At 37.8% G+C, this 23,007-nt stretch overlaps 4 protein-coding genes across 10 annotated transcripts; 2 read left to right on the forward strand and 2 right to left on the reverse strand.

Annotated features, from left to right (window-relative positions):
- Window positions 1-408: 408 nt before the first annotated feature.
- Window positions 409-3,028, forward strand: LOC105280102 (tumor suppressor candidate 3). Of its 2 annotated transcripts, none has more exons than XM_011340334.3 (8): window positions 409-1,079; window positions 1,182-1,360; window positions 1,439-1,556; window positions 1,634-1,774; window positions 1,935-2,075; window positions 2,152-2,302; window positions 2,416-2,581; window positions 2,744-3,028. In XM_011340334.3, the coding sequence occupies exons 1-8, from the start codon at window positions 996-998 to the stop codon at window positions 2,751-2,753; spliced, it is 990 nt and encodes a 329-aa protein (XP_011338636.1). In that variant the 5' UTR covers window positions 409-995; the 3' UTR covers window positions 2,754-3,028. The 2 variants fall into 2 exon arrangements, with proteins under 2 accessions (XP_011338636.1, XP_011338635.1); XM_011340333.3 differs by having other exon boundaries at window positions 417-1,079; window positions 2,768-3,028.
- Window positions 3,029-3,128: 100 nt separating this feature from the next.
- On the reverse strand, window positions 3,129-4,917 carry LOC105280101 (polyprenol reductase). Its single transcript, XM_011340332.1, has 5 exons — window positions 4,500-4,917; window positions 4,183-4,331; window positions 3,877-4,065; window positions 3,502-3,797; window positions 3,129-3,431 (listed from the first exon to the last, which is right to left on the reverse strand). The coding sequence occupies exons 1-5, from the start codon at window positions 4,679-4,681 to the stop codon at window positions 3,339-3,341; spliced, it is 909 nt and encodes a 302-aa protein (XP_011338634.1). The 5' UTR covers window positions 4,682-4,917; the 3' UTR covers window positions 3,129-3,338.
- Window positions 4,918-5,096: 179 nt separating this feature from the next.
- On the reverse strand, window positions 5,097-8,686 carry LOC105280100 (TNF receptor-associated factor 6). The gene is made up of 6 exons (XM_011340331.3): window positions 8,283-8,686; window positions 8,000-8,062; window positions 7,569-7,699; window positions 7,279-7,487; window positions 7,083-7,191; window positions 5,097-7,001 (listed from the first exon to the last, which is right to left on the reverse strand). Exons 2-6 carry the CDS (start codon window positions 8,057-8,059, stop codon window positions 6,425-6,427), a joined length of 1,086 nt encoding a protein of 361 aa, XP_011338633.1. The 5' UTR covers window positions 8,060-8,062; window positions 8,283-8,686; the 3' UTR covers window positions 5,097-6,424.
- A 2,949-nt stretch (window positions 8,687-11,635) lies between these two features.
- On the forward strand, window positions 11,636-22,059 carry LOC105280098 (zinc transporter 1). Of its 6 annotated transcripts, none has more exons than XM_011340328.3 (8): window positions 11,636-15,162; window positions 16,686-16,878; window positions 17,581-17,697; window positions 17,912-18,204; window positions 18,354-18,598; window positions 18,720-18,898; window positions 19,027-19,113; window positions 19,212-22,059. In XM_011340328.3, exons 2-8 carry the CDS (start codon window positions 16,690-16,692, stop codon window positions 19,647-19,649), a joined length of 1,548 nt encoding a protein of 515 aa, XP_011338630.1. In that variant the 5' UTR covers window positions 11,636-15,162; window positions 16,686-16,689; the 3' UTR covers window positions 19,650-22,059. The 6 variants fall into 6 exon arrangements, with proteins under 6 accessions (XP_011338630.1, XP_011338628.1, XP_011338627.1 ...); XM_011340326.3 differs by lacking the exon at window positions 11,636-15,162 and adding an exon at window positions 15,182-15,784; XM_011340325.3 differs by lacking the exon at window positions 11,636-15,162 and adding an exon at window positions 15,182-15,742.
- Window positions 22,060-23,007: the final 948 nt, after the last annotated feature.

Genomic DNA, 23,007 nt, shown 5'->3' on the forward strand with positions numbered 1-23,007 from the left:
AATTTTAAAGCGCCTTCAACCCACCTTTTTGAGTTATATAACAAAATATTTGTTGAATTTGTTCATCAGTTCTAGATAGGTTATACTTCATTTTTCGGGTAATGATAGTGGAGGCTCGTAGCGGAGTTTTCTGGAACTAATTTCGGAGATGGAGGCTAACTTCCCAGAGGTGACTTCAGCCTTTGAAGATTCCAGAAAATTCCGCTACGAGCCTCCACTGGATTTCATCGAAAAATGAGGTAATGGTAGTCAACGGCGAGTCAGAAATAAATTTATTTTCAAGATTTTTATTTCAAATAGTAGAACTTAAAATCATATCGAAAGTATCTTTTATTCGTAAATAATTTTACACAATAATAATAAAATCGATAAAGTTTTATTTCCAAACTGTAATTTTACATGTAAAATACACGAAGACAGGAAAATGACGAATTAAATTCAGATTACCGCTAATTCACGAAGGTGTAATTAATTTTTACACAATCTTTAGTTAATTCACACATAAAGAACAATAATATACATTATTATTCCTTTTGCAAATACCTTTCATGCTTATCTCTCATCTTTTCCCCTTCCGAATAATATGCATAACATAAATACATATATATTTCATTATAAGATGTAGGAAATGTGCGAAAGGTGCAGATCCAACGAGCGGACCTCCACGTCGATGATCGATACACGTAACACAATCTGGCAAATGTCACCGCGAAAATACGCCTGTGAAACGCGGCAGTAAAAGAGAAAAAGAGGAACAAGCTCTCCCGCATAACGTTCCCAGAGTCCGTCAAGTTGCAACGAAATAAATCTTGTGGCCCTCGACTCTCGTGCCCGCGGAACGCGTGCATGTCAAATGCCACGTTGTATCTGATAGAGTAGACCAATAGGGGTTCGCACGATATCGTGGTCCCATATCATTATCAGTGGTCGCTAATGTGTCGCCGGTAGGAGAGGCACGTCCTGATTAAACGTTTTTGAGACATTAACCCCTTACGATGAGGTACAAGCTCTACCTTACATTCCTGGTTCTCTCCGTGCTGAGCCTCGGGTATGTCGCTTGCCAGTACAGAACGAAGAGTGTGAGTATTATCTGCCCTCTGTTTCTTTTTTTTTTTAAATATTTTTCGCCGACCGTTGCTCAGTGGATAGTGTTTCTGAAATGTTATTCCATTTTCACCCAGAATCAAGGCTCCTCCTTGGCAGAACGCGTGCAGCAGATGATGGAGATGGCGATGAAGAGGTCGGTTTTGAAGTTCAACGGACCAAAGTTCAAGCAATACATCAAAGCTACTCCAAGAAATTATTCTGTCATAGTCATGTTCACTGCCATGGCACCTCAGCGGCAGTGCCAGATTTGCAGGTAAACTGACGGCTGTGTTCGTACACGAGAGAAAGTATGTATCGATTCTTGCAATGAGTGATCTCATCATAATTTCAGGCATGCCAATGATGAATTCACGATAGTGGCCAATTCGTTTCGGTATTCTCAAGTATACTCCAACAAGTTATACTTCGTGTCTATCGATTTTGATGAAGGGTCTGATGTATTCCAGTTGGTGAGTGCTCAAAGAGCTATCCTGTAGTGATGGAGGAAAAGAAGATGGAGTGATAATGCTGGGATGTATTGTTATAGATGCGTTTAAACACCGCGCCGGTGTACATGCACTTTCCACCTAAGGGAAAGCCAAAAGCTGCTGATACCATGGATATCCAGAGAGTGGGATTCGCTGCGGAAGCAATAGCAAAGTGGATCGGTGAACGCACTGATATTCAGGTAACGTCGTGGTTCCTTTTGGCAATCCTGTCTATTATATCTGTTACATGCAAAGCTACATCAATACTTATGTAATTATATAATATTAATATTATATAATACTACTTATTATACACAAAATTTAACTTTCTTCATATATATTTTATATTGTCAATTATAGATCAGAGTATTTAGACCACCAAATTATTCTGGCACAGTGGCGGTAGTGATGCTGCTGGTCCTCATAGGAGGTTTCCTATACCTTCGACGTAATAACTTGGACTTCATCTATAATAAGACAATATGGGGTCTTGGCGCCTTGGTAGATAGATTTTCCTCAATTTTACTTTCTCGTTGAGCATCATCAACTACCATAATCGTGCTTTCCTCGTTTCCAGTTCTTCACTTTGACCATGACCTCTGGACAAATGTGGAATCACATCAGGGGACCGCCATTTATTCACAAATCACCAAATGGGAACGTAGCGTACATTCATGGATCATCTCAGGGCCAGTTTGTGTTGGAAACGTATATCGTTATGGTTCTCAGTATCCTTTTTCCACGTCCAAAGATTGCTTCAACAGCAAGCAAGCAAGCAGACAAAGGCACAGAAAATTCGCATTTTATATTCTGATATAGACTTAACTGTATGTGTAAAAAGATGGAGCAGTCGTGTTAGGAATGATCCTAATGACCGAGGCTGCCGTTCGTAAAAGCGACGTGAAGAAACGCAGGATATACGCCACAATTGGTTTGGGATTACTCGCAGTTTTCTTCAGTCTTCTTCTATCAATATTCAGGAATAAGGCTCAAGGCTATCCGTATAGGTACGTATACCGCAAATTTTATTTGTCACGTTTGAAATTGATGTGAACGGCTTTTATGTGAAGCATGATGGTATATCGTTTGAGGGACTTCGCAGTTTGAACGTACCATCGTGCTTCACGCCCGAATTTTCATAAGAATTGACAATTACATTCGTATCCCAGGGAAGAATAACTTGTCTGTTTCAGCTTATTGTTCAAGTAGCTAGCAGGTATAGAAAAAAAGCACTCTTCATACATTCTCCATTAGGGCAAGAAAGGTTTTTGCGCGCGCACGCAGCAGCTCTCGGCATGGAATATTATACTAAGATTTTTTACAAGCAAAATACAGAGTTATATTGTTATAAATGTTGTGATCTCTGCCACTTGTAACGTAAGAGAATCCATATTTAATATTAATGTTTGTCAATAAAATACCAGAGTGTAAGTAATGGAAATATATATTTAAACTAAACACAATAAATATTTATTAATCCTTTCATTTAATTTGTGCACGCTCTCACGTATAAATTATCATACATAATATACGCAAGTGTATATATGTAATATATTTTCAATGTATATATCACATCTTTATTCATATCTGTAATATGTATAACAATACATAACAATATCAAGCCTCTTTGAACCAAATAAATATAATAAATAAATTATTGTTACGTGAAACGTATTTATATCATAAAATGATATAGATAATTATTTCCAGCACTTCAAGCATAAAACATCTTGAAAAGTAAAGATAAAAGTCAAAGTCAAAGTTTCACCAAATGTAAGGAATTAAAGCTTTTCTTTCTTTGGGATAGTTTTTGAAGGTCGCGCGGTACCACTGATGAGTTAGAACTGCGCACATCACCTAGAAAAAGAACATTATTAGTATTTTCAACTGTTGAGAGAAGAAGAAAACACGGTAAAACTCTTCCTACTTGGTTCGCTACGACCCAAATGGTGATATAATGAAAGGTAGAAGCTTGCCAAAGTATCACAGACAACATCAAGTACACAAGTATCTCTGTGAATTGTAATGGGGCTGATATGTATTTATATAGACCATCGAATGGCACCTTATGGGCATAAGATACAACGTCACTGTTCTCCCGTTTGCGCAGGTTTCTGAGAATAATGTTCGTTCTAAATTGCATGTAAGATGACAATAAGAGCACAAATGCGCAGACCAGTTTTCCGCTTATTAATTTGTCCCAAGAGAAATGTGCGTGTGTACCTGCACAAGGAAAGGAAACGTAAATCGTAACGTAAACAGAGCAACGTATTAAACATTCGGAAATTTTTCAAAGATATACCTCTAACGAATCCTTCAGCTTCACCTACTATACATACGAATACTCCTGTGTAATGTATAGGTCCTAATAAATAATGAGATACGTGTATTTTCTGATTACTAAATATACTAACATAACACGACTCGTATAATCTTTTGCAACAATGTATGCTAATTAAAACAGTAGCTAGAATTACAGCCTCTGCTGGCACTAAAAGAGATTAATCAGGCAATTATTATAGAATTTTTTAATATGTAATTATATTATATAATTATTATGTAATTGTTTCGAGGATAATAATATCAAAAATCAAACCGATTTTCCCACCTGAGGCTTGTCTTGAAGTGCTTAATGACGTGTCTAATGCCATCAGTATAATTTCGGGTAGAGTCCCATTAAAGATATATTTATAAAGAACTAAGAAAAGTGTAACAATGGATGCTGGTGCAGCAAAAAGATACATATGTTTGAACCATCTAAAAAAAATGCAAAAGTAATTAGAATTGAATTATTAATATTATTACTAAGAATATATCTTTGGTTTTGATTACAAAATTGTATGCAAAATCATATATAAATTATCTGCAGTTTTTATGAAAACATATATGTATATGTACAAGTGTATTGATATAATTTTAACTCACTTTTTCGGTACTTCGAATTTGGCGACTATGAAGTGGTTTTCCGTTGCACTAAACTTGCCGTAGCGATAAGTGCGTATTAGCCACACGGGTAAATAAGGTTCCAGGCAGTTCATCAGTAAGCCGACTAGCCCGACAAATGCAGCAATAAGAATAAAAATACAGCGCATGATATTTTCATCCATTTTGCAAGTCTTCTTGCACTTGGCTTAAATACTAAACTGAGCGGGCAAGCACGTGCAATATGAGAATTTAGATTTTCTCCTCTCCCACTTTCTCTCTAGAAAGTCTGTATGATACTGCAGTTACTCGTCACACTGAGTTTTCCACCATTCATAGGATTCAGGTCACTCTGCTGAGATGAGACAATGTAATTGTAATTTATGCATGCACATTTTGCAGAGTAATGATTACATAAATTACTTACAATTTTTAATACGTTGCTTACAGTACAGTACGTTCTTCTATTTTAAATTATTGTGAATAAGTAGCGATATATTCTTACACAATCTTGTTTTATATCATCGAATACTTCATTCCGTTGTTTATAGTTAATTTATAGCCGCAGGTTATGTCTGAAGATATGACTTGCTTTTTGTCTACAGAAATATGACTCGTAATCTTTATTTTTTTAGTGCTACTTTGTACTATTTACAAACACATTAAGCACTATCTCTATGTCCAGGCTGTAGAATTCACATTGCACGAAATGATAAATATTACAAATCGTTTATCGTTTCACAAATAAAATGAGTACCCGTATACAACAATGCAACAAAAGTATAAAGATTATTATTTTATATATTGAGAAATATATAGAAAGTTTTTATAATCTTGCTGTAAGCATTCCATTTATCGTATATAATCCATATAGCTGCAACAATAAAATATAACCCATTTTAACAAAACTTAATATTTTATACATAGATTTTGCATAATATTGCCTATATACATTTGTCTACCTTTTTAAAAGTGATAATAAATAGAATGTAAATCATTTTTTATTTTTGTATCCTGCAACTCACATAAGTAATTCATATATGACTGGCCAGTATGTTACTCGTCACACAAGTATACTATGTGCACTTATCGCTTATTATCGTATATCGCACTTTACTAAACTTTGATATAAGGCAGACAAGGACGGACTTCTTGGCAATTGTTAATAAATGCTAATTCCGACTTTTTTATTTAATGTAATTCTTTCTTTTATATTTATGTAATGTATGATTATTTGATAAATTTATTAATATGAATAATGATTCCTAAATGATGATGATTACTAGAAAATGCTCAAAACTATTAGAAGTGTGTATATTATGTGTAGGATAAAACAATAAGTAGAAAAATAATTTCTTATTTGGACGGATTACGGAGTACAAATTTCACAGTAAAAACTTTTTCAATAAATATATAAATTATTTTAAAAATAAAATATATCTCATTTAACTTTATATTTGTATATTGGCTTCTCGATAATTATGCAGAAAAGGTTACACAACGCGGGTTTTTTTCATTTTGACATGTGTTATAAAGGGTGAAGATCTAAGTAATTTTTACTTAACAACTATGTGATAGTCGTGTATAGTTTCTGAGATATATCACAAATAATATTAAGGTAATTATACAGATTAGAGAAGCTAGGTCAGCCAGAGCTAATCTGTATAATTATCTTAATATTATTTGTGATATATCTCAGAAACTATACCGACCATCACATAGTTGTCAAGTAAAAAAATTACTTAGAAAGATTGCTTCACCATTCATATGTCAAACATATGTCAAAATGAAAAGGATTCGCGCTGCAACCTTTTCTACATAATTACCGCTCTCTCTCTAATACTGTCACTATTATGTTACACGCTTAAGTAGTGTAAAAATAAAATTTAAAGCACAAAAATGCATTTGGAATCGCGCATACTACAGATTTACTCTTTCAATACTTTAAATTCATCGAAGATGCTCGACGCGCGAATTTCTATTCTAAAAACTAGAGTATCGTCTCGCAGGAAATCAGTCACGTCGCATACGCGTACAAATTCGGTGTACCCGAAGCTACGTTTATTCAGTTCGTACACGGGTTTCCGAAGCGCCTCGACATTGGGCACCGACCACGTTATCTCGCGTATGTTTTTCTCGGGGCTTTGCGGGTGTATCAGCACAAAGTACATCGCGCCCTTGAACGGCCAATCGAGGGTGTCGTCATTCTCCGATTTCATAATGTGCACGACCAGGGACAGATAGTTCGAATCCTTGGAGGATATATTGATCCTAGCGCAAATTTTGTATCCGTACGGATTCGTGTAGAACCCCGGACTATAAAACATCTTTAGGGGATCGTTGCTCATGGCCGCGAGTTTCTCCCGGAAGGACGTTAGCCTCCATACGTAAACTCCATTACAATTTCGTAGGCACATAGCTGCGAGTTGATTCTTTTGATTGGACAGCGTTATAGAAAGCTCCCGATTCCCTTGCTCTAAGACTACTATCCTTTCGTACAGGCTTCTGAAATCAGGCAGAACACACAAGCTTTACATCGGAGCGCATCACCACGACGGCGGATGATTACACAGGAAGTTGGAATACTTGAGCAACTGTTGCCAGTCCTCCCTGCAGTCCGAAACCTGCACGCTGTTCTTCGGAGGTGGATCCCACAGTTTTGACTCCGCGGACATTGCGTTAGTGGTGCTCTCCACTGGCGAATAATTACATAAGCGCATTATTATTAGAAGAGAGAATCGAATTGCGTTCTCTCATAGTCAGCTGACGAGATAGGGTGTACCTTGCGACTCGGATAGATCGTTTTTGTAGGCGCACTGATTCATGTGCGTTTCCATATCCACCGGAGACAACTCTACTTTACACCCGAACTGTTGATAAGGGCAGGTGGTACGTTTCTGGGATATCTCTCTACTAGTGTAGAGATCTCGGAAGAGATCACTATCAGATTTCAACGGTCGACTATCGACAGGGCAACAGGCACCTTCTTTCCTGACAATTTACGGATAGTCACGGTTAATTCGCATAGGCAAAGAAACGGACGTTCGGTTAAACGTGGGTGTACCGACTTACTTAAGCCAAGTGTAAATACACTGTGAACAGAACTTATGTCCGCAGGATGTTAAAACTGGGTCGCGTAGCCATGTTAGACAAATGGGACACTCGAATCTAGGCTCTAGGTAGCCTTTGGCGCTCTCGCCGCACTGCGCGCAACGAAATTGCAAGTGGTTTTACAAATGAATGACCATATTAGCATTGAAACAGAAATTACAACACCAACACCGGATTGTGAGTGGATTAGTAGCGAGAGAGAGTTAGTTATGTCTGATAATGATCAGAAACAATCAGAGGAGCCGGTTTCTTGTTTGGCAAATGACAATATTGGACCACAATGATCCCTTATTTGGCAAACAAAAGTAACAATCAGCGGTTAGGCCGCGGTGAACGAAGGAGAGTGGATCCTTATTATTTAGAATATTTTACGCAGCATGAGAAATACGTACTACTGCATTATCGTCATCGGCGACCTTGGGGAGCACGGCTGCCTTGTTCGGCGTCTCCATAATCTGCGGCAAGATTCATCATTAAGTGAATACACGGTACATTCGCCTCGAGCGTGCGATTAATTCGTCGCGGTGTGTCATTTTGACGTATTACAATAACAGTTATGCTGACGTGATCGCCACGCGGTGAATCATTCGCTTTACCGCTTTGTCGGCCTGGACAAAGCGTGCGAAACCAACCGCGTGGGCATCCAAACGAAACGTCAACGAATCATCAACTTACCGATCTCGTCTGATTCTCTGGACGATCCCGTGGTTGTTGTTTCAGAATTATTACTTCACGTACCAGTTGTTTACATGTAGAGCAGTAAACATTTCTGTCTGTCGGCGAGAAACGACACTTCAAGTGGAAATCGATGAAAATCTGCGGCACACTCGTAATCTTACACGAATTGCAGAATTTCTGCTCTTTGTAACCTTATCTTCTTCTTCGTTCTTTACTTGTTGACGAGTAGCGACCGCATTTCAGTCGAATTTATTTCACGAAATTGTCAGACGAAAAAGATCAAGAAAGATCACGATGACAGATAGTAAATGACAGATATTTCTTCCCATTCATACTCATCTTCATCGAAAAAGACGGAATGAACGTTACTGACACTCTGAAGCGCGCCATCTGCCATGAGTCAATCGTCGTACTAAAAATCTTCAATACTCTGTATTACCATAAGATGTTTACGTAACAGAGAAACGCCAATTGCTGGCCGATTGCAATAATCCTTATGCAATAATATTTATAGTTCATATAATCTTACGCTGTGATATTTTTGTGTAGATTAGTGCGCCGTAATCTCTTATCTTATATATTCTTCGATATAAAAATATCGATAACAAAATATGATAAGGTATCAGCTGTCTGTTAAAAATTATAGATAATTATAATTAATTGAAAAATAATTTTAGAGGAAAATATTGTTTTTCCAATGTTGTCCAACATATTGTATGTAAATTAGTTTCTACCTAATTTTAACATTATAAATTTAGAAAGAATTACACTCGCTGTTTATTTTTATATCTATTGATATATAACTGAGAAACATCCGAAAATATTTTAAATACACATGACTGAATCCAGACAGCACAAGGGTATCCTTGAGAGATTCAAACGGCATTCGGAATGATGTATGATTACAATATTTGACATTTTTTAGTTAGATAAAATGCCTAATATGACTTATTAAAATGATATCATGTATGTTGATAAAAGATATTTTTAATAACACCACAAAACTACTCCCAAGATATATCCTGATATATTACAAATATATTATAAATGATATATTAGAAATGATCTTGAGAACTGTCTGGGAAATTATAAATATAAAATGAATATAAAACTCGAATATTGTTTTTCGAAAGTTAAGACGTGCAGATGATCGATACAGTGAACGATCCCATTCCCTCCTTCCGTTCACCGCCGTAATTCTTATTATTCCCAAAGTGAACGAACGCAACGTATTGCGTGGCAGTGATTGCAACGACAGCATTATGCTAGGCCGGCAAACATGTCATGATTGTAACGAGCATTCCTCGATTTTATTACGAAACTATAGCAATGCCGTGTAAGTAGTCGACTTTCTATCAGCTATAATGATGGAATTGGCCATCATTAAATTGGAAAAAATGACATTTTGAGTAAATCAGGTTCTGTAAATCACCTTCAACGATAACATCTGATCAGTTATGCTTGTTCGGTTATTATTATCCTCATTACGATCATTATGCAATCGTTATGCCGTTCATTTACATCACTTACAGGAAAATATAAATATGACATAGCGCAAACGACGTAAATCGCCAACAATATATTGAGCAAAACATTCGATATTAATCGCATTATGTAAATTTCTAGTAACGCGCTCTCCGAGTGAACGTAAATAAATAATTGTCTAGCATGCAGGATGACATAAGCAGTAACATAAGCAGTTCTTTCCGCGTTCTGTTTGTGATTGTCCGTTTTTGCAATTAAAATTTTGCCATGTATCAGCCTCTCAGCCGCGGAATAACATATATCCCACTTGCTCGCACTCGGAGAGAGAGAGAGCGCGCGCGACAGAAATATCTTTTACGTTTATTTTCTTACATAAACGCTCCCATAAACGGTGCTTGTTTTTCAGTGTTTATCCTCTCGGCACAGTTTCGGAGCTCTTTCCACCGTAGAAATACTTTCTCAGCGATGCATACGATGTTTTACAATGCTATTTGCATCTTTTCCAGGTCTTCTAATGTCTTGCGTTACGAAAGCTTTCGGAGTCAAAGGCTCCACTCCGCGCTGAAGTCGCAGACTTTCGCGGAAGCACGTGGCAAGTGCTCCATCCGTTTCAATTTCACGTGGATTCAGATCCAGAAAGAAGTCGGAGAAGTCGGATGGAGGTGCCTCGCGCTCTCGCTGCACCACGTGCACCTGCGGCATTTAATTACGTATGTAGTTCAGCATCTCTTCCCGCTTCTCTTCTCGTCCTAATAACGGAGAATGTCGTGGAAAGGAGGATACTGTGCATATATAATAACGTGTATCCTTACCATGCTGTGTGCGCGACGAGACGGTCCACTGAAGCGGATGTTGGTGACAAGAGGTCTGGCGCACGAGGATGCAAGGGAACATCGACATCTCGAAGGAAACACCGAGAGAGACGCGCATCCGGATGAGCGCCGTTTTGTCCCTCTCGGGTTCTCCGCTCCAGGACGAGAGGCATCCTGCACGGTAAGTCTTTCACTGATTAAATATCGTTTCGTGCGAACGACCGTTCCCGCCGACGTGAATTCCACGAGTCACTCTGATCATAATTGTACCAGTGCTACACGAGTGTGAAAGCTACGAGTTAAGCGGACATGGTCAAGTAGTCAAGTTCGAGTGGATTTGAGTCAGTGGGTCCCTTGTGTTATATGCATGTTGTGCGGACTTACCACTTAACACTCGCAGTTGGAAATGAGCGCATTGAGATAACGGCAATTAACTGTCTTCGTTTATTAGGCCAAACTGAAGGTCGGATCTCGCTGAAATTGGAGGATAATTTTAGTGATTTTGAATTCTGACGCGGTTGCGGTGTAACAAAATGATGAAAAGATCAATACCGACGACAATATGGCAATATTTCCTTCGCCAGCAAACGTGTCATATTTGGTTTACGACGAGATAAATGGCCTGTAATAATTTCGTGTAACTTATTTGCATAAACAGGCATCAGAATTGAGGTGCCAAAAAATCTTGATTGTCGCGAGCAAAAAATTGAGAATATACGACGCGAGATTATAACTGAAATCTAGATACGTACATTTTATTTATTTGTTACAACAGGACGTGTATGCCATAGATGTTCTGTCAATGTATTTAACACAATATGTACTCTTTCATGTAAAGCAATAAATATCTACGACTTGTTTATCTCGGGAAATCTTCAATTAAATCACGTCAGGGCTTTGTGCTTGCGGTATATCATTTTTCAATCGCTGGACTGCCTTTAAATAGCTTCGCGTTTAACAAGTCTGTCTTAATTAAAGATTAATTGGTACACGCGGCTCGCGTACTTCGAGATTTCTTAGCACGAAACTGATGTTGTAGTTCGCAAAACATACTTCCTATTATGGCAACTGACGCGATGATCATCTGACTGTAAACCTCGATTCTGCATGAAAAGTTACAGAAAAGAGAAGCTGGAGAAAGGTCCGACAGGGAATACGATATTCTTGCGTGAACCAGGTGTAAATTGTCGATCGGATTTCTTCCATAAATTTGCATTTCGCACTTATTTACTTTCGACTTATTTATTAACCGCTGCACGCAAAAGCAACACGCAGTAACGGAAAATAATACCTCTACGTGTTATCACGAGATCGACAGAGTGATCTTTTAATTGCTACATTTCTCCACGTTTTAATAATAGAAAGCAATAGCTGGAATCTCTTATGCAGAAGAAACACACTAAATTGACATAAATGAAAATATTGCATACAATAATTAGATTAATATGATTGTATTTCATTCATATCAAAATTAAAATGAAATGCAATTGTTAAATCTTGAAATCTCCTTTTAATATCATGGAAAAATTCTTGAAATATCAACGATTTTACGTATCTATCCTTGGCTGTGAAATTTTGCGTATTTTTCAATGGACTTGCGTCTCGCACCGCTAATTATTCATGAAGAAATGAGCGTGTGCGAATTTTGTTCGCTGTTTGAGCACAGAGCATCACCAACGAAATTGGATCGTTAAATACAACTCGAAAATATATACATGGAGAATGTCGATCGTTTATCGAGTGTATTGTTCGGATGGAAACAATCGAGCGAGTTCGAGATATCATGCAAGGATTTTAAGATATCGGAGCTCCAAGAGTTTTCAACACTCGCGATATGTAGCGTAACAAGGTGAGCTTCTCGATGGCTCGGATTAAAAGAGCATTCTAGGAAGATAATATCTAATTCTAATTCTTAAATTCGGTATATTGATTACATCACAATGGCATCAGCCATTAATTGCCTAGGTCTTTCAAGTCTTATATTTTAAATATGCATAAGTATATATATCTACTTTAACTGCCCACATTCAAAAACCATTGATGACAATCATAAGAAAATTACTGGATATTGTACCGAGTGAATCGCCGAGCATGAATGGCGAAAGCGCACGCAAATAATCAAAAGTCATAAACGTGACCGATGAGGTCTTTAAAAAATGCTCACGTAACGATACTTTCCTCACATTTCTTACGGCAAATCGGTTATATCATGGTTGTACTATGCGATAACTATGTTCCCGGAAAGAGAACGCGGCCGCGCGTGCACGCGGCAGAAAAGGAAGCTAATTGCGCACGCAGATGATGCCGACAAACCCAATCGTTTTCTATCCGAGAGAATTGTATATAATATATATTATTAAATCATTTTGTGAATCACTTGTTCATTCGTTTATCACGAGTTCTGTCGTGTGATGGATAAGCTGCGGCAGAACCGTCACGTTTTAAAGGTATGATTTGCTTATAGAAATAAAAGCAGATCTTTGATTTTAATTTTACATTCATCATCGCCTTTTGTATATTATTGAAGATTATGTTTCTTTCGATTTTGATGAATTTGTGGACTTTTACTTGCGCAATGATACAAAACATTCCAATACAAACATAACGTTGGTCATGTAATCATGCAGGTAATATACAATAATATTATTCTACGACTTTTCAAAGTTACGATTCCGATTGTGAGGAAGCACGACGATCACGAATCAAACGTCCTCTATGGCTTCACAGCTAGTTATCTGACAATCATTACTCCAACGTACTCTGTCTTTTATTTGACTGTTCGATACGGGAGCAGATAATCGCGGGTTATCGGCTACTACCTGCTTTTGCGGCGATTACAATAGGCAGCCAATATAATCCACGCGTAGTCCGAGATAAACGTTAGTTTGCCAGCGATACACGATCGGAAAATCTTCAGCGCGAATTCAGGAAGTCCATTCCGCTTCGCAACCAGGAATAACACGGAATGCCGATACGTCAAATATCCGATAACTACCATTCTTGCTTCTGAGTGACGACACTCACGTACGAGAATTGTGAACAATTTCTCCGGAGTTCAGAGGTCAGTACAACATTCTCCTCACCGCAACGATAAGACATCGTTTTCAGGAAACATCGAAAGCGGCCACGTGCACAGGCAAGTCCACGTACATTCCTCGTGTAAATTCCGAATTATTCATCGAGAATCGTGATGATTTGGGAATTGCCACTCGGACAATTCGTTCATTCGCGATTGACCGGACGCTGATTCAAAATAACAAGCTGAAGAATGAATTGAAGAACGACGAGAGAAACGTCGCTCTCTCTCTCTCTCTTTCTATATTATAATTATTATTAAATAGATTAAATGCGCATGAGTCTTCGCCGATAAGATAACAACAATTATAGCGCCATTGGTTCCCGTGCGGAATTGCTCGCCCCGTTCGACGGGAAACACAGAGAGATCGCGGATAGAATTGAAGGACCGCTCGTATGCGCCGCGTAACTGCGTCCTGGTGATTCTACATTGCATCTCTGTGTCACATCGCGTTTTAGCGCCGACCGTTTGGGATTAGATCGACGCTGATGAGCGGGGGAGCGGGCACGTTTCGCGCTGTTCAAAGCTTATTACCTCGACCGGATGTTCGCAACTAACGCTTTGACGGTTCCCCAGATCCAACACCAGAGACTGGTCGTGTGCGTGTTACACGCACACACACACACACACACGTGTAACATACAGACACACGCGTGCGGTATGAATTGTGCGTGATACTCGTCGGTATGTGTGCGTGCGACGGCGCTCACGAAGTCTGCACGATTCAGGTCCAGCTTGGCGATAAATGAACTAAGTCCATAAGGTCTGAAGAGTACGTTTCCTTGTTGTGCTGTTCCGCGAGCGAATTTTCTGAATTTTCCGGCTGAATGCTACCAAGGCAGATTCAAAGCACAATAACAAAAAACGATAATTAAAGGCAACGCACTGATCTTCAAGTTATCATACCTCGCTAGTTATGACAGAGCTATCGAATGTAGGATTTCGTCTCTCTCTCTTCTGGCCATGGAATCTACTATCTAATCAGTATCTGGAAAAAGAAGTCGTTTTGTAGTGCATTGAGATAAGATCGTTCGAAGTTTTCGTTGTTTTCCTGGCTGCCTTCGTTTTTTGACATCGCATTTCTTGATCTGTACAATCGTATCTCCGATTAAATACAATGATTTAAATTAATGATAAAGCTCGATCACTTGCTAACTAGCGAATTTTATTATACCAAATTCGCTGCACGTCGCCGTGTAACAGCAACGATTAGACGGCCGCACGCACGTTTAGCTGAATTGTCTTGTCGAAGGTCGGCGCCGCACGAAGACGATCTTACGTAGTCCTCTTCATCTAGCGCTAGCGTCCGTCGTAGGCGACGACTGTCCTCGCATCTTGCTCCCGAAGATAGAAACCGGCACGGCGCGAGCGCCGCGGGATCGCGAGAAATTTTTCGGTCCAATCAATGACTCATCATCAGCAAGGTCCAACAAGCGTTTCTCGATAAGCCAGAATCGTTCGAGCCGGTCGGACAACAATCGGCATTGTGCTGACGTCCGGCCAGGTACGTGGATTTCGAGTCGCGAGCGATTGATCGAGCGGCTTATGCGAAATGCAGATTGTCTGGCGAGAGGCGACAGACTAATAGCACGGCTGTAAAGATTATTTTCATGGAAATTCATCAGCGCTGATAAACAGCATTGCATCCTCGCGGAAGGGACAGCTAAGGTTCGCCTAAGGGATGAAAAACTCGTAATTTATAGACGCGCGTTGGTCACGGGGCTGATTCGATTCATCGAGTCCGGTTAAACAAGCGCGACCGTCTGACCGCTTCGTGCAGACCGATAGTATTCTGTACCGGCTTAGCTCGGTGCAGCCGTCTCGATCAGTCGAGTGTCCGCTTCTTCAACGATCTACCCGCGGTATCTCTACGCTATGCTCGTGGAACGTCACTTGAACGGTAAAGAACACGATATATCGGTTACCCAGAAACGTTTCTTGTTGATCGTGCAGTGCAGTGCGACCCTTGCGGTGGATTCCGCCTAGGAACGATCCGTGAGAATAGTCCAAGTGATTCGCGGTGCAAATTTGTTCACGAGGATAGTGTGTAGTCGACCCTTGGTGAAAAACTGCTTCAAGATTGTGTTGAGTATTATTGCCAAAGTTTTAAAGTGTCGTTACTGATGGTAAAAGTACTTTGGATGGATTTGATTACGTGAATACGGCAGTGTCTCGAGTCAAACTATTGTATAATTAATTAAGATCTTAATTTTATCGTTAATTAAGTAATTAGTTAATTAAATTCTTTGTTCGTAGTATACGTGCGTGTCTTCGTGCAGCAAATTGTCCGATTGACACCGATCGCGTTAACTAACGGGGACCGTTTTATCGTAAACTCAACATGCGTGTTTTTGTCTTTTTAAGATAATATAAAAGTTTTGTTGTATCATCTGGTCAAGAGAGAAATCTCATAAACAGCACATACGTAATCTCCCCTCATCGAGAATACACTTCTCAATCCATATATTGCTTATAAATGTGAACGCCTTTGTAACAACGTGCACAAATGTAAATGCTCTCCTTCATCGTTAACGAAGGCGGACAATTCAACAAGGCGAATCTAGCAATTTCAATTCACTTATTCAATTACGCTTAATTTTCTTCGGCGTGCAAACCAGCGCTCGAACAGACTACCAAGTAAACGCTAAAACAAACTGCAACTCAATAAACGATCCAATTATTCCGCAAGAATAAATCCATTAATTTCCGTCTACATGAATGCGCGCACGTAAACTTTCTTCACGTGGGTACGAAAAAGCGATCCTGTTCACCACCATCCACGGTACTATCATACTCTCCAGAAAAGTAGGCTTGCCTAAACTGATTACTAAATAGCCTAACATATTTACTATGACACTTCTCGCGGATTTCTTGTGACGAAACTTCTCAATAAATTTTGCGAAACGTTCGCACGTAAATGTTCGATCGCGAACGATCGGCTATGAGTCATTATAACGAGCGATCCATTGGCAGGATCTACAATATCCTCACCGAGGGTATAAGCTCACCATATGATTTTCTGCGCAGGATCATGGCTGTAAAGGAGTGGTTCCGGAGACTGCAGCCAGTACAGCTGTACCTGGTGTTGTTCTTCACCACGGCTTTCTTCCTGGTCGAGATCGTCGCCAGCCACGTGACACATTCGTTGACCCTGCTGCTCAACGCGTACCACATGCTTTGTAACATTGTAGCGCTCGTCGGCTGCATCGCCTCGATCAAGGTAAGCGTGAAGACGCAACCCGCTGGATCCCGTCGTGGCCTGGCTCGGCGACGCGATCCGCCGACACACGATGCCGTATGAACCTTCTGACCTACTCCGTGACCCACTCTGCGTGACGATTCCAAGTGTGCTTTCTGATGTAACTCGTTCATTACCTTCGGAATTGTAAAGATTTAACTTTATCAACTAACGGAATAACGGAAGATTTAACTTCATTCAATATCGCAATTATCGTAAGCGATATGTTGTTATACATATCGTTATTAAGTAAACCAGTAAAAATGTATTGCTAATTATAACTGTATGTCGTGTAACATGATATCGAGATCACGCGAGAGTACAAGCGACCTATCACTCTTCCCATTAATGCATGTATTCCCGAGGAAAATCGATGGGGGAAATCGGTGTGTCTCTCGAGAAGGTTCGCATTAAGATTTACGCTGACACGTATCGCTTGAATAAGTCGGCCAAGTTCATCAACGACACACTTTACTGGGTACATTTAACGAAACGAAACCCACACGCGATTGTATTTGCAAGAGGTTGATGAAAGTGCATAAGAGACGGCATCGCGTCAAAAATTATGCGCGTGGCCCGCGTTTTCTTCACAGCTAGGTTCACGCACCGCATTTCGTTTTCATCACAGACACTGTATTTCTATAATTTATTATACAATTGCGTGTGACCGCGGTGTGCTTGCAGTACAGCTATCGAGAAAGATACAGCAACAGCAGTAGCCGCAATTCGGTGGGAAATTCATCCATCTGCGTTAATGTAGAGGAGCAGGGTTCCATTACGTCGTTGTCGACGAAGACAAAGGTACGCTCGGTCGAAGAGTAAAATCTTTTCGATCGCGAATTTTTCGTATAAAACCGATATCATCTTACTAGATATAAAAGAGAATATTTCGCTTATTAAAGACAAACGTTCTTGCATTGTTGCTAAAATCTTCATTAGGTAATAGATTATCTTCACATTCAAAGAGAAAGAGAGAAATGTAATTAACATTCTCTATTCGAAATTCGCTTCGCAGGAATCAGACAAGAGATTAAAAAACACGTTTGGATGGGCTAGGATCGATATTGTCACGATGCTCGTCTGCTGCGTGTTCGTCGCTTCTTTCTGTTTTTCTCTGTTGATTGAAGCGTTGCAGACATTGGTGCACATCGATCACTTGGATGAGATGCATCATCCGTTGCCAGTACTATGTATCGGTGCTTCCGGGATCCTTTTGAATGTCTTATGTTATATCTTAATTGGTGGATTTACGTTCAATCAGAGTGTCTTCTTGCACGTCACCAATAGCGGGGATGTAATACTGTGCAGGTGAGTTCCATTTATATAAATAATCGAAGAACTCGATCAAGAAATGTTTCCTTTTTATATGCTAATAATAAAAGTTTAAAGTGTAGAGTCCAAAATATCCACATGTTTTTGATAATAAATAATAATTATCGCAAAATTTGGCATTTCAGGAACGTGAACTCGCAGGAAACGAAAGAAGGTGAGCAACGATTGTCAGCGCAAACTAGAAGAAGTCCACTAGCGATGCCGAAAAGTCAAGGCTTCCGAGAGATATGCCGGGACGTTCTTGGTTGCGTATTTGTCATATTGGTGTCGATTTTAGTCTACTTCACCGATTCCGAAGTGGCCAAGTATATCGACCCGGTTTTCGCCATTATTTCGTCAATTTTGCTGTTCGTCCTTTGCTACCCGTATAGTAAGTGCCATAATTCACGAAAAAAATATCAATTCAATATTAATTCATAAAATATCAATACAAACTATTTTAATTTGTTCACGAAAAAATATTAATCTAATTTTTTACTGTCCGTTCATAGTGAAGGAATCAGGCCTGATTCTGCTGCAAACGATTCCGAACCATATTAACATCGACAATCTGAAAAGAGAATTGTTAGAGGCTTTCCCTGGTATTGTAAACGTCCACGATTTACACGTGTGGCAACTAGCAGGAGAGAAAATCATTTCGACGGCACATATAATATTTTTGGATCCGACGGTGCGTAAATTAAATTCTGAATCGCTCTCGATTTGTATAGAATAATTTGTCAGTTTTTCAAGAAAACCAGTGACCTCGACAGTACTCAATCTCTTAAAATTAAATGTTTCCTCCATTTTCTATTCTAGGTTTATGCTAATATCACGGAGCAAGTAACTGCCTTTTTCGTGGAAATGGGTATCACGCAAGTCACTATACAGCCAGAATTTCACAAGGTACGGCAGTTATGTCTCGTCAATGCACGTCTTTATCTTTAAAATAAATGTTGTTGAGTGATACGTCAAACGAATCTTATCCGTCATTATCTTATCAGGTACAGCCGCACATGGAGAAAACCAACTGCTTGATTCGCTGCCACGGCGAACACTGCAGTACCTCCCAATGTTGTTCGCGGGAGAACTTCCTGGAGGATACGTGCAACTCGGTGAAGGACGACACGATCAACAAGAAGTATGACAAAAAGGAGATAGTACCAGCCACGTGTTCGATTAATCTAGAAAAGTTCACCGTTTACAAGGAGGAGACGCTAGAGCAAACTACGAGCGACGAAAGCACGCGGGAAAAATCAGCGTGTGACCCGATGAGCGAAAACACATGTTACACTAATGACGAACAGACACCAGCGGATATCGTAGATATCGACTCCAGTGCCTGTATGATAAACGTAGTCGATCGATTATCTGATAGTACTGTTACCCGTCGACATTCTACAGCTCTCGACAGCAAGTTGGACCACAACATCGTATCTTAGATCTCTGTTCATTTCTCAGACACAGATAACAGTTTGATCTAATCCTCGATATATGTTCGACATTTTCCTGCTTGAAACATTATACAAAACGTTCATCGCGATCTGGACATTATAACTTGTGACTTATAATTTCTGAAATCCGATAAAAAAAGTTGGAGAAGTAAGGACAAACATTAGTTCATTTTTATCCGTTTGCTAATAGCATTATTTGTCAAATTATTATCAACGGAATTAAGGACAATTGCAATTGTTATACATACGTAAAGATGCATCAAATGAGAAGACTGCAAGCTAGTATTAAGTATCCCGATGCATATACAACGCAGTTTGTCGCAATAGATAGTTAACTTTTAGTAGTAGTCTCGCAAACTTGGGCAACACGCGTGCCAGTTATTAAAAGAGTATGATATCGATTTTTTACGGTTTTAGTAATTTAATAGAACGAAAGAGCATTATAAAATATGTATTCTTGATTGATATTGTCGTACTCATTTGTTAATTATTTACATTATATGTAAATAATTTCTTTTATCCAACAAATTTATCACAGTTATGTTATTGTTAAACGATGTTTCTATGAATAATAATATTTGGATAATTTATAATGACAATGCAATCATTATCCAACATAACTGCACTCGCAAATATGCTTTGTTATCATTTATCATTTATGTTATAAAGTTATACTTATAAAGTTTGCTAGCCTATGAATATATGCCAAAAATTTTTACGATTTTTTAATTATTTTAAACAGCTATCTAAAATATATATATCAAAACATTGTTATCATTATAAATTTGTTACAACTACAATGACAGATTTAATAACATATATATTTATCCACTACCGCAATACTATCATTACCATTTTTAAAAGTAGACCTTTATATTATGTTTATTTTATATTAAGCTGCATTCAACTTAAGTAGACCAGTTATCTATAGTTTAATTGATATTATAATAATAACTCACTAACACAAGTATTAGTACAGCTGGACATGTTCCTCCCTTTTTCTCTTGTAAGAAAATGTATATATATATAGAACATTTATACAACATTTATATGTTCTAATAAATAATTTTAATCATTCTCACTTTTCGACAATGAGTAAATCAAATATCGCTGTAGATCACGCTTCAGATTACAACGCTAATTATTATGCAATAAAAGTAACAGAGAAAGTATATGGTATATTAGGTATAGCTTTTTATCTACTATTATAAGTAATCATTTTTGAAGAGATTTGTACGATTAAACTTGTGCCATCGGCACAATTTTATACGAGAGATACGTCTAACAGAAACGCTCATCTCTTAAACGAGACGAAAACAAAGCTCTAATGATAATGTATGTCACTGACAGCAGTTCCTATGCGATAAGTGTGGGCGTTAATGATGGGAAACCTGTTGCTGACGATAGTAACGAGGTCCATAGCACCCTATCTTAAGTTTGGGGTCGCTGGTTTAGACAGATAATTAATTGTTTAACTCATTGTCCGCGATAACCATCTGCTACACGAAGGAAATGTGCAAAGGAAATTGCACGACTGTTTAAGAATACTAAAACGGAAACTGCGGTTTTGACATAATGCAGTACTCTATTGCATCTATTGCAGAAATTATTAGAAGCTAATGATGCGAGGAAAGTAGAAATATCGTGAATATTTGCAATCACGGAAGTCATTAGATAAATGTTATCATATGTACATGTATTAGATTGAGGAAAATCTGTGCAGATTTTTTTTAGATTGAGAAAAGTCTGTGCAGATTGTTTTTTAGAAAAACAGAGAGAGAGAGTTCAATTTATACTGAATAATTATTGATTTTTTAATATATTATATGATATATATTATATGAAATTATAATTACTTATTTATTCCTAATCATATTGTTTATTTTTATTGTAATTTAAAGTTAGGAAATGCAAAAGACCTATTATTGTAAAATGAACACGCGTTAATCATGCTTAACTCTTCCTGCTAATTAGTTCAACTATCATTCTTCACAATTAGACCGTGCTGATTTAAAAGTAGTGCCGACAGAGAAAATGTAAAATCATATTGGAGCAGAGACCATGTACAAAATAAACTTAACAAACTTTAAAATTTTAGAACACGAAGAATTGACATAAATATTTGCTAACGAACAAAGTTGTCAGTTCTAAATTTACGAACGTAACGGTTGGAAGATATCGAAAATTACCGTACATTTAGCAGCAAACATTTAGTGCCTAAAAATATCAAACTGTCTAAACAAACTCCATCACTTCATGGGGATCAATTGTAAACAGTTACATACCTATTTATAAGACTTTTCTGTTATTTTTCTCTAAGAAGAAGTAATTGTTGATAAAATAGTAATTATTGATCAATAAATAACTGGTTGAGTATTATTGTTACTCCACTCAATAATTTTGTTATATGAAAGAATTTTCATCTCTCACATATATTTAATGTATAATAAGTCTGTGCTGATCTTTGTATCAACTCTTTAATTCTTAAAAATTGATTGATATTTAGATACTGGATTAACTGAAAAGTCCATCCGATTTTTTTTATTATATACATAATTCTTAATACAAAGTTTTAATTATGCTAAAAAGATCGGCACAAACTTTCTGGTAACGCAAAATTTTGCATTAACTTTTCTATTAATATTTATATATAAAATTTAATAAAATCAAATTAAATAAAAATTACTCAAATTTATATATAAAATTTGTGATAATTCTTAACATAAAGTTTTGCGTAATCGGAAAGTCCATGTCGATTTGTTTAGCATAAAGCAAATGCAAAGCTTTATATTAAGAATTATCTCTATAATAAAAAAAAGTCAACGCAAACTTTCCGGTTAATCCAATATCTAAATATTTACGTAGATTAGAGGATTAAAGGAAAGTTTACAAGTACTAGAATTGATAATTTGCATTTTTAGCAGGATAGGTCATTGACGTTACTTCAAGTTATCTTGAATATATAAAAAAATCCATCAATATCTATTTTCCTTATTGATTGTTGATTTACTGTGAACAGATATTATACTGAAAAAATTTTTATCTTTTCATAAAAAAGGGTGTGTTTAATTGCGAAAACTACAAATTCACACAGTTCGAATGGAACGCTTTTCAAAATGTATTTCATGTTAGTATCCAAAACGCTTAACGCTTCTCGATTTTTGCATCATTCTGATGAATGTAGTATCACTAATAAGTATAACAAGATCAGATTTTATTAGATACAATATGTAGAAACTTGTTCAATGAATTCTAATTCCTTGTTTCAAGTAGCATCCCATTAATTCCCTCGAAATCGTTCGAAGAACGTTGAACATCGATCGATCATTGATATTCATCAATGTCT

Source organism: Ooceraea biroi, chromosome 2, assembly GCF_003672135.1.
Source record: "Ooceraea biroi isolate clonal line C1 chromosome 2, Obir_v5.4, whole genome shotgun sequence".
Lineage (NCBI taxonomy): Eukaryota > Metazoa > Arthropoda > Insecta > Hymenoptera > Formicidae > Ooceraea > Ooceraea biroi.

Coding starts and splice junctions, on each gene's coding strand:
- LOC105280102 (XM_011340333.3), top strand. CDS start 996: ATGAGGTACAAGCTCTACCTTACATTCCTGGTTCTCTCCGTGCTGAGC. Junction 1,775..1,934: donor GTGAACGCACTGATATTCAG/GTAACGTCGTGG, acceptor TGTCAATTATAG/ATCAGAGTATTTAGACCACC. Junction 2,076..2,151: donor TATGGGGTCTTGGCGCCTTG/GTAGATAGATTT, acceptor CCTCGTTTCCAG/TTCTTCACTTTGACCATGAC.
- LOC105280098 (XM_011340328.3), top strand. CDS start 16,690: ATGGCTGTAAAGGAGTGGTTCCGGAGACTGCAGCCAGTACAGCTGTAC. Junction 18,599..18,719: donor CGTCCTTTGCTACCCGTATA/GTAAGTGCCATA, acceptor GTCCGTTCATAG/TGAAGGAATCAGGCCTGATT. Junction 18,899..19,026: donor TAATATTTTTGGATCCGACG/GTGCGTAAATTA, acceptor TTTCTATTCTAG/GTTTATGCTAATATCACGGA.
- LOC105280100 (XM_011340331.3), bottom strand. CDS start 8,059: ATGGAGACGCCGAACAAGGCAGCCGTGCTCCCCAAGGTCGCCGATGAC. Junction 7,700..7,999: donor CCGATGACGATAATGCAGTA/GTACGTATTTCT, acceptor CGTTGCGCGCAG/TGCGGCGAGAGCGCCAAAGG. Junction 7,002..7,082: donor GACTGGCAACAGTTGCTCAA/GTATTCCAACTT, acceptor GCCTGATTTCAG/AAGCCTGTACGAAAGGATAG.
- LOC105280101 (XM_011340332.1), bottom strand. CDS start 4,681: ATGGATGAAAATATCATGCGCTGTATTTTTATTCTTATTGCTGCATTT. Junction 3,798..3,876: donor AGCTGAAGGATTCGTTAGAG/GTATATCTTTGA, acceptor TTCCTTGTGCAG/GTACACACGCACATTTCTCT. Junction 3,432..3,501: donor TTTGGGTCGTAGCGAACCAA/GTAGGAAGAGTT, acceptor TTCTTTTTCTAG/GTGATGTGCGCAGTTCTAAC.